We start from the raw sequence: 15,674 nt of genomic DNA, 5'->3' as shown, positions 1-15,674 counted from the left end.
GTAATTGTATTAAAGAGCTTTCAAAGGATGTAAATTCTTTAATCAATTCTGATATGAAAAGTCTGGAAGTATATTCTTTCCTTTCCAGTACATGTCTCTGAGTGTTAGGATGTTCTCCTGCTTTCTGATGCTTCTCCCTTTAGAACATGCCATGAATTCTCCAAAAGGCAGCACTTCTGGTACGAGGCCATACTGAAATGCTTTCTCAGTGTACTTACTGACCCTAATTTCTCTGGCTTGTGTGTTGTCTTTCTCACAAGTAACCTCTAGATAAGTTTTCTTTTGAAAATATTTATAGCCTTTTTTTTACTGGTGCTCTGCTTCTACAGGGCTTGCTCTTAAAGCTGTTTCTTGTCTTCTGGCAGTGATTAGTTTGTCCTTTATTTGCAATCTGTACTTCCCTTTGCAAAAGTGTTTGAGGAGGGAAGGGTGAGTTTCCTCTCCTACCGGTTAAAACCAAAATGTACACAAGGGAAAAACTTTCTATGTAAAGGGTATGAAACCTTCTTCCCTCAGGTGCTTCAGGCCTCCCAGGTAAATGTGTTGCTTTTCTACTGAAGCTGAATCATCACTGCTTTGTGTACTAGATAAACCGATATCTTTGGAGTAGTCAGGATGACGCTAATCCTTGATAGCATTGCCAATGTGACTGATGTATAACGTGAATTAGGAGAGCAAGGGGTAGTGTTGGTCCTGGTCCTGCTGCCTGCTTTGTGCCTGTATGCAGCCATGAGGAGATTATTCACTTGCAGAACAGATCCTGTCCTCAGCCCACACACTAATATTTGTATTAGCTCATAAAGGTCCAGAAAAGGATAGAAACCTACTGGGTGGGATCTACACATGTCTAGGTAAGTGATCTGTTATCTCTACTGCTATGGGCATCTGAATCAGGCACCTTCCTTCCAGGTTAAATTTGATATCCACTAATATCAGCATTTTAAAGAGAATCTGTGCAGTATGGCAGTTTTTCCTCTTGAGGTAATTGCTCACCTGTAACATGGGAAAAACAGTTCCTTGGGGTAGAGGTATGGTTTGAACAGTCCCTGGTGAAACTGCTGTTCAAAACAAGTGTACAAAGGCACAAAGCTGTAAACTAAAAATATATCACAATATTCCAGAAGTGTGGTGTGTGCTATTTTAAATTTAACCCACTAGAACCAGCACTTAAATGTTTCAAGTAATTTCTATATGGGCCCAACATTGTTTAGATTCTAATCAGGAGACTGAGTGGGGTTAAGTGCTCCTGTACTGTCTAACTTTCTACAGTCTGTTTTATGTAATTTTCTAATGCATTCTTCTGACCACTTACATGATGTAGTTGTGTTCCTTCATTTACTATGTAGCATGTCTGAAGATGAATGTCCAAATTTAGCTGTTGTGGACTCTTGTTGTTGTGGCGTCAGATATGAGGGAACAGTATTGTTCTAGTTTTGATCAAGCTCATTCTTATGCCTGTTCTAATTTTGTTTGTATGTATCCTCTCAAATATATGGCTCTGTAGCTATCTTGTCATGGTATATCTCAATGAAGTCTAAAATAAGAATACGTTTCTGTGTCCGTGGCTCTGGGAGCACAAAACTTCACTGGTTTTAGACATTTTATCAATTTCCATATTTAGAAGAAAGATGTAGTTCTGCTTTTCAGGCTACAGCATCATAGAAAAGTTTAACATAATTCTGTAGTTGTGTTCAAGGCAGTTTCTTTCTGTTTTCAGAGGTGTTGTCAAAGTCGACATCAATCTGCAGAAGGTGGACATTGACCAGTGTTCGAGCGAGGGATGGTTCTCAGGGACACACAGGTGTCATCTCAACAATTCTGAGGTAGGTCTGTCCCTAAGGGACCTCACTTCAGTTACAAATCTTTACAGAGTAGCGTTCTGTACTGTAAATGTTATTTATTTCATAGACATTAAATGTGATTTGTAGGGCTGAAGAAATCTTTGTGTGAGGTGTTATGGAATGTATGAGTTTCAGGAGTGCCTGCATTTTAGAATTATTGATGTTGAAACAGAAGCAAAGTTATTGTGAAGAGATGTAAGTTACAGGGAAAAAGATTGCCAATTAAATAATTTATGAGGTTCTGCTTTGTAAGTCAAACAATTATTTTGTGCTCAAAATCGAAATAGGATTTTAATGTCAGTGTTACTTTTGCTTGGACAGCTTTGCAAAATATGGTAAAAGTAGCTGAAATGCTAATGGTAATTATTCAGAAAAAACATGGTAATTTGATAGAGTGATACAGAATACCAGGCAAAATTGGATACTGTAATTCCTTCTTAGTAGAAATGCCAACATTTTGACAGGGCTGACTAAAATGTTTGTGCTCAGCTTCTTCCTGCTTCCCCTTTCTTCTGAAGGTCTGTGTCTGGTTCCATCTGTCAGCAATCATAGATCATTCAGACTGGCCAGTCATATGTATTCAATGAAACTTCTAAAAGAAAACACGTTTTGATTTGTCTCTTAATTCGGCTGTGTAAAGGTGATTTCAAAGGCACCCATTTGTTTTCTGTGAGAGTAGGTATCTTCTTGTGCACTTCAGTACTTTTGGAAAAGACAATTAAAATGCAGAGGAAGTTGACATTTGTCTACCAGAAGTCAGGAAATGTTTGCCTAATTTTCTGTAAAATGTCTATTTATCAAAGCCAAATCTAAATGTAGAAAAACAGTTGGTTTTGATGAATTCAGCTGCTAACGTATTTGAGCAAGAAGAACTCAAGAGTTTTTGTAAACATTTTTTTTTAGTATTTTTGTCTTGGATTTTTTTTTCATAAAATAAACTCAAAATGTGAAATGAAGTCTTTGATAAAAGCTTATTTTAGACCAAATATTTCTGCAAGTGGAAAAATGTTTTTCTTTGTCAAGTACTTTTTGGCTTCTGAATTCAAGGGAATACTTTTTAAATCACTCCTGTTTTTTTCCTAGAAGAAAATATGGTTTCCCATGTGATCTGGTAAACCTTGTTTTTTAATATATTCTATGTGATTATATACTTGGGCAAGTGCTCCTCTTTTTCCTAATGCTTTATGAGCAAAATATGTCAGCAGAGGGGTGGGATTGTAAGTTGCATCTCTAACTGAGAAAAAAACCCCAGTCCTAGATCTCTTGTGGTTTAGCCCTAGTTGGCAACTAAGTACCACATAGTCATTCACTCATTTCCTCTGCCCCCACTGCTATGGGGAGGAGAATTTGGGAAATAAGATAACTGATGGGTTGATATAAGAAGAGTTTAATAATGGAAACCAAGTAAAATATAACAATACTAATGATCATATACTATTACTAAAATGATGGGGGGAAAAAATGAAACCCGAGAACAACCAGTGATGCACAATATCACCTGCTGACCAATGCCTGTCCTGCCCCCAGCAGCAAGTGACCCTCCTGCCCAACTCTTCCCAGCCTACATACTGAGCATGATGTTCTGTGGTGTGGGATATCCCTTTGGCCAGTTCAGGTCAGCTGTGCTGCCTTTGCTTGCTTCTTGTGCACCTCCTCACTGGCAGAACATGGGTAACTGGAAAGTCCTTGACTTAATGTAAGCATTGCTTGCCACACTGGTGTTTTGGCTGTTATTATCAACATTACTCTCCCAGAGATGCCAAAACACAGCACTGTACCAGCTACTGAGAAGAAACTACCACAGCAGAACCCTGGACAAGGTCCCACATGCTGCTTTTCATACTTGTTTTATTGGAACCCACTCTGTGGAATAAGGGTAACTTACATAGCTGTGCAACAGTGTTTTCCACAGTTTTGCTTATAAATGCTAATGAAATCATATTCCCTGTGCTCTCTTATCTACCTAGGAGCAGTTAAACAAATACCTGCTGATGCTTGAATGCTCTGCCCCCATTTACAAAGTCTGTCTGCAGCAGTGTAGGAAGAGAATGGAGATCTCTGAATTTCCAGTTCTGCTTTTGTTAGACCCTCCTTACTCAGTTTAGTTTTGTTAGGTGACTTGAGTATTTACTGCAGCATAGCCTCTGTGCAGACTGTTTGACAAGCCTTTACCATAGTGAATTTATGATTTGACTCTGAAAGTGTTTACTGCATAGCCCATGCCATGTGGCCAGAGTACTAATACCAGTAAACCAAAGGCATAAAGCTCATTATTTCAGAATATTTAAATATTTCAGAAGTACAACTCCCTTCTTCCCTAATGCTATGAAAACAGAGTGACTTTATGCAAGAACTAGAGGAAAAGACTAATGTTATGGATTAATCAAAATGCTTTTATAGTGGCTAAAGTCTACTAGACACATGGCAGACAAATTCTCCTGCTTTCTGTGGTGTTCTGAAGTGTTTAGTTTCTAAATAAAAATCAGTTGAAATGAGGGAGATGGAGGTGCATGACAGTGAATGGAAACATATGGTAAGCCAGTGGTCTGTATGTGCTAGACAGAAAAAAGGGAAGGCATGGATGAGATCCAACTTCCACTAGAAAATAGAGACTGTTGTTGAAAGCACTGTAATTTCCTTCACATAGTCTGGCACAGCAGGATTAGGAGATGATGCTAACTGTGGCACTGGGATTTGTCTTTGGAAAGTCATCAAGAACAGCCTGATTGTGATGGAATAGTTTAGTGCTAGTCCTTGCTTGGAAAAAAAATAGTGTCAGGTTGAATGATTTAGGAGTACTATGACTCAAATATGCAAAATACTGAGATATACTAATCTTCCTTAAACTTCTATCCATCCTTAGTTTTAGGTGTTCCTTAGGATTGGTGGCTCTTAAATAACTTGTTTTATGTATGGTGCCCTTGAGTGCAAAACAAAAAACAAGCACTGAGAACTTTGGTTTCCCCATTTTTAATATTCAACTACTTAAATTCCTAGTATGTAGTGAAATTTTTTCCTGATTTGTTCTCTTTTGTGGACAGTACACAAACATCCCTGATTTCACAGCGGCTTAGATGAACAAGAGTGCCCTCCTTTAGCTTCAGGGTAACTGGATGGTGCTCAGCCTAATTAGGCAGGAAGTTAGGTGATACATAACACAGTAAAGCCAAATTTCAACCATGGCTAAAGTCTGTTTTAGTTATGCTTTTCTCCTTTTTTAAAATAACTGGATCAGTAAAAGAGAGGCTGATGACCAGATGTTATTTTTGTGAGAGAGCTACATTCTGCTTCCTGCCTTCTACCGTTACTCCCAAATAGGCAACAACTTCCTCAGAAGCTGTTGGGCAAGAGGTTTGGATTCTCTGGGGCTGCAACAAATAGGACAGGTAATATCTGCAGAGTTAGAAATAATTAAGTTGGGTAGATCATAAAATGATGCAGACAAGTCTGAAATTAACAAACAAAACAAGTGTAGTACCCAATAACAAGTGCAAAGTAATTTCATTGTACAGGCAGTGCTGTACAATGTACAGTCAAGGCTGGTTATGGGAGTCAGAAAACATTCACTTTTACTGTTTGAAACCCTTGAAGACTTTTATTATATTGGATTTCTTCTCCGTAAGTGCTGACAGCAGCTGCTGGCACTTTTAGAAACAACTTTATAGTCCTTGTGGAGACACGAGCAGTAATGTCAAGGCTGAGGAGCATCTGAAGAAATCAGCTGGTGTGGCCCCTTGAGCCGGATCCTTCCAGCCAGCAGCAGCAGTCTGTGAGCAGTGGCAGCAGACTCCACACTGTTCCCCTGGCCTTAATGAGTCTGCCAACAGCTTGCAGTGTGAGGCAGACTCAGCTGACATCCCTCTGGGTTTCAACAGTATTCCACAAATGACGGCGTGCAAAAATATCTACAGGAAATGAGGGAAGCAGAGTAAACAAGAAAGCTGCATTGCTGTCTGTACACAGTGGCTGCATATCTATGTTTGTAGAAGGATGCATAGGCCTACTGTGTGTTTATTTATTGTGCACAAACACAAAACTGATTGAGGGCGGAAAACAAACGAGCAGTGCAGCCAAAATCTTTTTTCCATTGTTTAGCATAACATTTGGGACCATCATATTTTATTATACTGTATGCAAGGTTACAAGCAACTGAACAAGGGGGAGGTGGGGGCTGATTAAAAATAGATTTGTAATGGGGACTGAGTTGGGAGAGAGGGAGGGGAAAAAAACCAATGCTTTCCAGGTTTTTCAAGCAAATGCTTTTCAGTGCCCTTGTCAGACTGGGAAAAGGATATTAATGTGCACAGTCTGTGGGAGAGGAACCATGGCAAGAGATTAGCATCTGAAGTCATAACCCAGTGGGTCATACTCAGTGTCATTGATTTTGCTTATTGCTTGCATGTATTTTTTGTTCTATCCATTAGGAAAAGTGCGGTCAGAATTAGAAGAATTTGAAAGCAAAGCTATTTGGTGATTCTATCTGAGTGAAGGGGTTTATGGACTATAGTTAGCTTCTAATTTGGAAATAATAATCATTCTCAAAGCTACAGATTGCATCCAGCATAGGATAAGAGCAGTACCCAACCAGAGCAGAGAACATGTCAGGATATTTTTTGTATAAAAACAACCTCTTTAGTGGTAGAAAACAAATACTAAATGCTGTATCAAATCCTGAGCTGAAAAGGGAATCTAAGGCAGAAAGGGCAGTGGCTCATTTCAGAATGCAGGTAGAGAAAACATAGCCAGCACTTCTTGGATTCAGAAGCAGACAAGGTGTATTTGTTCTCTCCAACAGCTCAGGGTGTTTGAAGAGCATGCAGTAGGCACAAAGGACATTTTGGATGCTATTTTAAAAATAACGTTTACATCATCTGCATTCATGGGAAAAGTCCCCTTATGACAGTAAACCAGATCTAATCTGGCACTCCCCCAGACACTGTTACATAAAATAAAGTGGAGGTTTGTCAGAGTTCTCAGTGATAAACAAGGTGCTTTCAGTTTAAGGAAGAGCCAGGTTGCTTAGCTACAGCATCTTTGCTTTAAAGACAAAATATTTAAATGAGTCTGTGTTTTGCAGGAGCTAATCTTGGTTATCAGTGTTTTCTTCAAAGAAGAAAACCTTTGCAAAAATTCCTTTCATCCTAGTTAGCAGTCTTGAGCATTTAAATTCATCTGGGTCAGTTCTATTTGCTTCTGTTTTCCCTTCCCTCAGTTAAAACATGAAAAGGGGTAGATGGTTGGCTGAATGATGTTGTCTGTCAAATTAAAATAGCTGGGAGATTTTTGGTTTATCTTGTGTATGGCAGGCGATGGTAGCATTACATTTCTTTCCAGTTCTTTCAGATCTATGGCTGCAATTTTTGTGTCTTTCTCTGCTGAACGGAGATATTTAGATGATCCTGTCAGGCAGTGCTGATTAGTTGAACTGGCGTTTCTTCCTGTTGTGTTTGGGAAGGGAAGAGGTGAGGCTCAGAAGTTGAGTTGGCTGGTGGAACATGAACAAAACATACCTGGTGGGAGCAAAGGAAAAGTTACAGAGAGGGGGATGGGTGCAGGGAAGAGCTCTTCCCAGGAGAGAGATTGAGAAACTGTGGCTGGAGCAAGAGAAAGGAAGATCAGGGTGTATTGGGAGGCACAGAAAACCTTGCAGTAAGGAGCATGGGGACTGTAGCCAGGCTGCACCAGTCTCATGGCAGACTGGCAGTGAATTGTCTTTCCCAGAGGTGAAATGGCAGAAGCTGTAGAAAATCCAGGCATAAACAGAACATAGCTTCATTCAGAGTTCTCATTTGTTATCACTGCATTCAGAGGCCTGTAAGATGTCTGCAAAATGCCTCTAGTAGCATTAAGCACAATTGGGTATATGCAATTAAATAAATATCAACATTTTGGTTTCAAAGCATCTGGTCCATTCTGTAAGAGATTTGACAGGCTTATCTTGAAAGGTGTGCAAGTACTCCTGGATCTTGTGAGGAAATACGGAGACTATTGCCCCTATTTTAAGCTGGCCCACAGGCAGAATCATTATTTCTAAACTGATAGACTGGCATTGAGGAGTGATCTCCAGGTGTGAGTTACCTTCTCCAGAGTTTGACTTCTGCAGAGAGGTGGGTTGAGCATGTGAGCTGAGTCCTGATGTGCTCCAGCCAGGGCTCAGGCTGGATCATCTTCAGAATGGGGTTTTGGGGGGTGCATCACAGCATGCACCCGCACCATGCTTCAGATACTTCCAGCAAGTCTTGAGCATCCTGATATATTTTTGGAACCTGTGTCTGAGGATCTTCACAGTTTTCTTAGTGGTCTTGACTTGTGATAGAATTTTGGTCAAAAATAAAGTCACCCAAACTCCTCTTAGATAAACACACTGGTGCTGTCATTGCAAAGGACATAGCTTCCTATGAACTGTGCAGATTCTGTTCTTGTGTTAACTATCAGTTTACTCAGGTAAGATACTGCAGAGATTTTTTTTTTATTGTTAAAATAGGAAAATTCTGCTCATGCATATCTATCGGAGTTAATTTTTTTACTTGGAAAAAAACTTGCTGTTTTTTTGAAGACTTGAGAAACAGTTAACCAATAGAAAAAAATTGTCTGTCTTACTTTAAATAAACCTTTTATCAACTGTAGTAACTATTTTTTCCTGCTTTTTTCCTACCTAGTCATACCTACACAAGATGCAAGTTTAATTTAACCTAGGGAAGAAAGTTCATTCTTTTTTCTATGACAAAATTAGCTTGAAAACATATTAAAGGTCTCATGAAGAAAAACTGGAGATAATAGCTGCTGAATCTTTATATTCAAAACAATGTACTGAATCCTAGTAATAACCTTAATGGAAAAAAAAATAATTTAGCTTTATTTTTAAGCACAATTTATAACACTGGACATTCAAATACAGTCACTTTTGTTGGTGACTTCTGGTAGGAAGTAAATACTTTTTTTACAAATTGAAAAATGGCTGCTTTTGGGTTATCTATGCTTTTGTTTAACTCTCAGTAATTCATATGATTTTTTTTTTTCTTCTGATTTGCATTTGCCAGTACTGTAAACTGATGGCTATCCTGGACTGGTCTCCTGGAAATTTCTTAGTCTTTACAAACCAATTTAGAATTGTATTTTGTGTTTCTTTAATACTTTCTTACCTCTTGCTTTTTGAGATCATGAATATACTAAGCATCAGTACTAATATGGGAATGCAGAACATTCGATTTTTGGTCTTCAGATTTTTGAGTATTACTTACTGCCTGTAGTAGCATCCATGGATGGCAGGGACAAGGAACTCTGCAGACCTGAGATATTCTAGAAACACGTGGCTTTATTACAAAGGTCGTGGGTGAAGAGGGCTTGGCCTCAGCCACCAGCCTTGGCTGAAGGGAAGCCCCAAAAGAGAAAAGGGAGAGAGAGAGAGTATATGAGGTGAGGGAGATGAAAAAGCTAACAGGGTAAGGGAGAGGTAAGAGCAAGAGTGCAGGGGTCTGAGTGGTAAGAGAGAGATAGAAGAGAGGTAAAAGCAAGAGCGAGGGAGTGGTAGAAGAGTGAAAGCTAAGGGGTAGAAATGAGGTAAGAGAGCAGGGATAAGAGAGTGAGGACCTTTTTACAATACATTATATCTCTTTTTGTGTTGAATATTCTAATTTACAGTGACCAACTGGGACAAGATACAAAACCTACAAACTTTGCATGCAACCTATGAGAACTGCTATATTACCATGTCATTTTATATTCTAAACTCTAAAGACTACTTTCTTATGTACTTGTTCCCTGATGCCTTAGCAGGGTGGAAAGGGGCTACATTCCTGAGTCTTTTTGTTTCTGTTCTTCAACCTGACTCCAGCTAATCGCCATCTTCCTGCCTAGCATGCCTATGTCTCAAAGCTGGCTTTCATTTCTATTTCATTCACAGGTTTTACACCTCTAGTATTTCTAACCAGACAATCATATCCATAAGTCCTTCTTGTCCCATCTTTCCCAACAACTGCCTTTTTGTGTTCTGACTATTTTGTAAGCTATTACTGAGTTTCATCCTACTGCATTTTTATTGTTCATCTATAAGGATTTTATTCTTTTGCTATCACTGAAAAAGTAGTGAATGGAAATATGCTTCTTCCCAACATCCTATGCATGTGAACTTCCTAAGATAAACAAGATGTTTATTGTCTTTGATTATTCTTTAACTTATAAAAGATGGTGAGTGAAAATAGAATTTCTTAGAGGCCAATCAGGCAATATTTGTTATACTGCAGTGTTTTATTCTTGCAGCAGGATCAGAATCCCTCTGAAGTTAAATTTGGTCCCCAGATTTACCATGACTATTCTCAAGGCAGTTTTCATTTACTTGCATGAAATAGGTAGTAGGATTTGCTTACTGAGCTCTACTCTTTTTTGTCAGAATGTAATAGCTACTTTTTTTTTTTTTTTTTTTTTTTTTTTTTTTTTTTTTTTTTTTTTTTTTTGCCACCCATACCATCTAAGCATTCTAATAACTTTTCCTCTTTCAAATATGGTTGGCTAGGGGAAAAAAGTATTTGTGAAGTGGTATAACTATGCATTCTAATTTAAGCTAAGTGAGTCCCATATTTTTCATCTTGACCAGTAATAGTCTTACTGTTGCATTTTAAAATAAAATGAACTCAGTTGGCTTGACCTGAGGCTGCAGGGCTGAGCCACTGGGAAGCAGCTTTGTGCAAAAGGTTTAGGGGGGTCTTGGTGAACACCATGTTGACCATGAGCCAGCAGCGTTCTCTTGCTGCCAAAAGCCTCAGGGGCTGCTCTAGGCAGAGCTTTGCCAGCTGGTCGAGACTTCCTCTGCAGGGCTGTGTCCACTTCTGGGCTCCTCAGTTTGAGACATGGATGCTCTGCAGGGAGTCCAGCCAAGGGCCACCACAATCATCAAGTGTTAGGAGTACCTGTTGAATGAGGAGAGGCTGAGGGAGCTGGGACTGCACAGTGCAGAGAAGAGAAGGTTTTGGGGATTTTCTCTATTGTAAAGGAGGCAGACAGACTCCTCTCAGGGGTAGTCAGTGACAGGGCATGAGGTAGGGCTTCAGACTGAAGCAGTAAAGAAACCCCTTTATTTTGATTACACTGTGAGAGTGGTCAGACACCAGAGCAGGTTGTCCATAGATGTGGTGGAGTGACCACCATTGGTGGTGTTCAGAACTTGAATGTACATGGCCCTGGGCAATTTGGTTTAGCTGAGCCTGCTCTGAGTAGAGCTTGGGTGACTTTCAGAGGTGCCTTCCAGAGCTCAGCTGCTGTGTGATTCTGTAGTCAGCTGCTCTTTCATCCTTCACATGATTCGTTTTTCCTGTCTGATTTATGTCCAGAAAACATGGCATCCCTTCTGAGCTTTGCATTTCTACTCTGCTTCATTTATACTTGTATCAAGACTCTCTTCCGTTGCCAGCTGCTTTTGGTCATCACTTTTTTTCTTTTAGACTTCTAGTAAATGTGTGAAGAATTGCATGTAAAGTTTTTGAGAAATCACTTGCTTTAGACACTTTTTCTATAACAAGCTCAACACTTCTTTCTTCTACTACAATAGAAGAAAGGGAATCAGTATATCCAGATTCTTATTTTTTTAGATAATAGCTGTAAGCATCTGAACTTATTTATTTTCAAAACTTCTCTGAAAGTTGATTTAGTAGAGATAACACTAAATTTTGAATTATGCTGACTTGCTGCTTGTGCAAGATTTGAAATACTTTTATCCCTTCATATATGTTACCTAATGGTTAAGTCTTTGAGTGGGGAGAAGATATAAAATAGATTTGGTGGTGCATTTAATGGAAAACATGCTGCATAAATTGGGATTTTTCCAAAGAGACTACAGGGTATAGAATATTGTTCTAGAGTTAGAGGATTGCTAGGGCTGTTTAGTAAATTGTAATAGATTCTTTTGAAATGAAGACATTCTGATACTTGTTTTTATCCTGAAATGCAGTGAAGCAATGCCAACAGTGGATTTTCCTGAATTAGCATTTTAAAAAAGTGTCATTTTGGAATATGAAAGCATGTATTTCAGGTAGCTTCTCTTGGATATTGTATTATTTGAAAAACTGATAAAACATGATTAAAATTGTGCATTAATCTTAATCCTTTCTTATGGGGAGAAAATTTTAAAAAGACACTTGGAGAGAGAGTCCTGCTGTATGATAATGGCAGATGGCGTTGTGATACATTTTGAACATTTCTAGAAACCTGTCTACCAGTCAGAGCCCCACCAAATGCATGCTTTTTTTTCCTCTTGAAAAGTTTAGAAACTTTTGATATCATTTGTCCAGTTCAAACACTAACCATATCTATCCTATACTGTTGGATATTCATTGTGCTGTGTTAGCTCAGCCAAAGCATCTTATCTTTCTTTCAAGAAAGGAAGTGAAAGAAAGCACTCCAGAACTTGCCAATTTTTACCAGACGTGATAAAACATCATTACCTTCCAACATGTACAAGACAAATTGGTTTCAACCATGTGAGAGCAAATATTTGCTCTGTAGGGTTTAAACTCTGTAATTCACATTTTTCCATTACCCTTCAAAGTATATACTGCATTATACTGGCTGAGGGAGGCATTTCTTGGTAGCTTAGTTATAGAGATTTTTTAATATGGAGAACTAATATATGATTCTTCTTTGAAATAAATTTCTAAATAAAACTCTGCTGTCATTCTGATATCAATATTCAGGATTATTTTTGTGAAAAATGGTAAGACTGGTTATTTTCTTTCTCTTGGTAGTAGAATGAATTTGAGCTTTTAAATTTTGAGTTTTCTCTGTAATGATTGCTTTTTAAGGAACCACTTTATTGCTACATAGACTGTGAATTATAAAAAGCAATTCTCATGAAGTATATTCAGTAAGCTACTTAAGGAAGAAATATTTTTGCATGTTTAATGTGCGTCTCAGTTATGTTTCATTTCCATAGGTGATTGAGAGTTGCTTTTAATTATGCATAAGTGGATTATTCTAACTGCTTTCTAACATTTTTTTAAACAAAAAAAGGTACATTATAGCAGTAATTTTTGTTACAAATGTAACCTAAAAATATTTTCTTGGGTGATTACGTGGAGAGACATTTTCATCTTTGTAATTGTGTTGTATTGCAGCAAATTTAAGTGTTTCCTCCATTTGTGTATTTTTGTTGTGACACTGCTAAATGGTGAAGATGTTGAAATACCTGTAATAATTGAGATGTGCCAACTTTGAAGTCCTTACTTCTCACTGAATTTTCCATAGGCTTTACATTAATTCTGTGTTTAAATTTGTATGTGTGTAACACAAGAAAAGACTGCTGTGGGTGACAGATGTGGGAAAGAAAGGGAAGTTGGTGTGGATGGGAAGCAATGTGTACATCACTGAGGCCCCAGAAGCTGTCCCCATGAACTGGGGCCACAACCTTCAAAGCCCTCTCCAGGAAAGAGTGATGGAAGAAGAGGAGGGCTTGAAAAGCATGAATTCTGTACAAGAGCTGTACACTTACCTTTTTAGTAAGAGTTACATGAAAGAATAACATTATTGCCATTAAGAAGGAATTCCTTGCTTGTCCATTGTAAACATCAAACATTTGACTGTGCTCTTGCTCCACTCCATTTGCTTTCTCCAGAGAGATAAACACTGTTACAAAGAACAGTCCTTGTGTTTTGTGAGGGGATTTTTTTCTCGATTATTTTTTTGCCTTGGTTAAGTCCCAGATAATTTTGGGTTATAAGTGTGAGAATGTTTGTAATTATCCACTCACATCATCCATAGCTTTGATGACTTTATATGATTTTACAGCAATAGCTTTACATTAGGAATTGGTCTTTCAGTCTGTAGCATGAGACAGTTCTCACTAAAATACTTTGAATCCTTGTTGATCCTGAAGAACAGAGGCAGTAATCTGTGATCTCAGCAGAGAGGAGTGGAGCTGCTGGTCTGTTGTTTTGGCCCGCAGAACTCCAGTTGTGTTTTTTTCTAGGACCAGCATTTCTGAGTGCATCCTGTATAGAGAGACATTTTAGATCCTGGAGGGGAGAATGAAGGCAGGTGAGGTATATTCTTCCCTCTTGCAGCAAAGGCTAATCAGCTCACCCTTCAGGGGGTCATTCTATCACCTTTCCAGGTGCTATTGATCTTTATGTTCAATTTAACCATCAGTACAAGCAATATGCTCTTAGTAAATACAGTTTTGAGGATGTGATCCAAATTGTTAAGATCAGTCAGGTTTCTGTCAGGCCTTCATTCTGACTTCTGGAATACCTTTGTGCAGGTTAAAAGGAGTCTTTTCCCCCTCTTTCCTATTTTTAAAAGGATGTTACCAATAATGATTTTTGCCTCTTGATACAGTATCATAATTGGGACAATCAGACTCTTTTGTTTTTACCTTCACCCCCTACCAAATCCCACACCATATACTGCATTTTTGGAAAAAAAAACAACCCCAAACAACTGTACAACTTCTTCTGGAGTCTGCAGTCTTTTAGATTGGAGTCTGCTTAGCTTGGCCTTGGGTTTGGATTGTGTTCCTTGTTTTGGGAAGTATGCAGATGTAAATGCTGCTACCTGTGTGCAATTCTGCCTTAAATCTGGTTTTGTATTTCTTCTTTCTAGGTTGACTACCCACTGAAAGGCTTTGAAGCTGCAGCTTTTCTAAGATAATTTATTTTGCCCTGATCACTCTGAGTGCAAATCCATAGTGATGCTGGGGATATTTGCATTGCTAACCAGGAAAATCAAGTACAAATATGTCCCAACTTCTTCTCTCTCTGGTGTCTAAGTGCATACCAGATACCTTCCTGGAAAACCCTTATTAGCCATTCCTATGCCATTGGAATCCAGACAGATGTTTTATTTGAATTCATGTGGTCTGTTATTGTAGCTGGTCATATAATATCATATAGTATTTGTTTTTATCTTAAAATACACAATAAAGTCTCAGAAGTGATCAGTCATTTCATCATATATATCTTTGGTCCTGTGCTCCTACTGGGGAGCACCACTGGACTGGTCACATCTCTTCCAGAAAATAGTCTGTAAGAACAAAGCCAGCAACTAGATTTTGGCTGCCTGCCTGAGAACTGGCAGTTTGGCTTTTACAAAGGAAATGCTAACAGACAAGAACTGAGTGAATCTTCTTCAGGATAGATAAAAGAAATATCTCAGCTTTTTAAAAAGCATCTTGTACAGTTTGCTCATTCACCTCAAATCTCCATGGCCATCTGTAAGGAAAAATTTCAGAGTCAGAACTGTGAGCATTAGACTAATTTTTTTTTTTTGCTATTTTTCTCTACTTGTAGGAAGTAGGTTCTGCCTAAACTACTATTAGCACTAATCTTATGAGAGTTGACTCAAGAAACTGTGCTCTGACTGACAGGAAAAGATTATGTATTGGAAGGTTGGTAAGTTGTCAAAACACCTAAAGATATTTAATTTGCTTCAAAAGTGACTGCCAAGTACAATCTCATTTTTAAATTACTGTCCTTATGCAAGAATTAAGTTAATGGCATACCTTTCAGGGACAGAGATGACAGGATAGTTCAACTACTGTAACATGTATTCATAAATATTTTCACCGAAGTCATGAGAAAGAGCAGTTATTTTTCAAGCTTCGTATCCCTTTTCCTTGGCTTGAGTACAGTATACTTTGTTACCTTTTCTAGTCTGATTTACAGTTGCGTTTAGGAACACTTACTTTCATGACAATAAATGTGTCAGTATGCCTTACATCTGTGATATAAAATCCATCACACCTTTTCCCAGTAAAAGTGGGCATTTTGGGCAAGAGTTCTTTGTTTTCCACAGCTTCATAGATCTAGAATAACTGGTACATCACAAAATATATCCCCATTATCATTT

At 38.4% G+C, this 15,674-nt stretch overlaps 1 protein-coding gene across 1 annotated transcript in view; it reads left to right on the top strand.

Annotated features, from left to right (window-relative positions):
* Nucleotides 1-15,674, top strand: part of GPR158 (G protein-coupled receptor 158) — a gene marked incomplete at its 5' end in the record, with an annotated part of 188,759 nt that overhangs the window by 12,274 nt on the left and 160,811 nt on the right. Inside the window, one exon of the mRNA XM_083863219.1 lies at nt 1,718-1,823. Coding sequence (XP_083719345.1) covers nt 1,718-1,823 — 106 coding nt within the window. The remainder of the gene's footprint in view (nt 1-1,717; nt 1,824-15,674) is intronic.

This window comes from Zosterops lateralis (genome assembly GCF_965231275.1).
Source record: "Zosterops lateralis genome assembly, chromosome: 1".
Lineage (NCBI taxonomy): Eukaryota > Metazoa > Chordata > Aves > Passeriformes > Zosteropidae > Zosterops > Zosterops lateralis.
The sequence above is the reverse complement of the archived record's forward strand: the minus strand, read 5'-3'. Positions and strand labels throughout refer to the sequence as shown.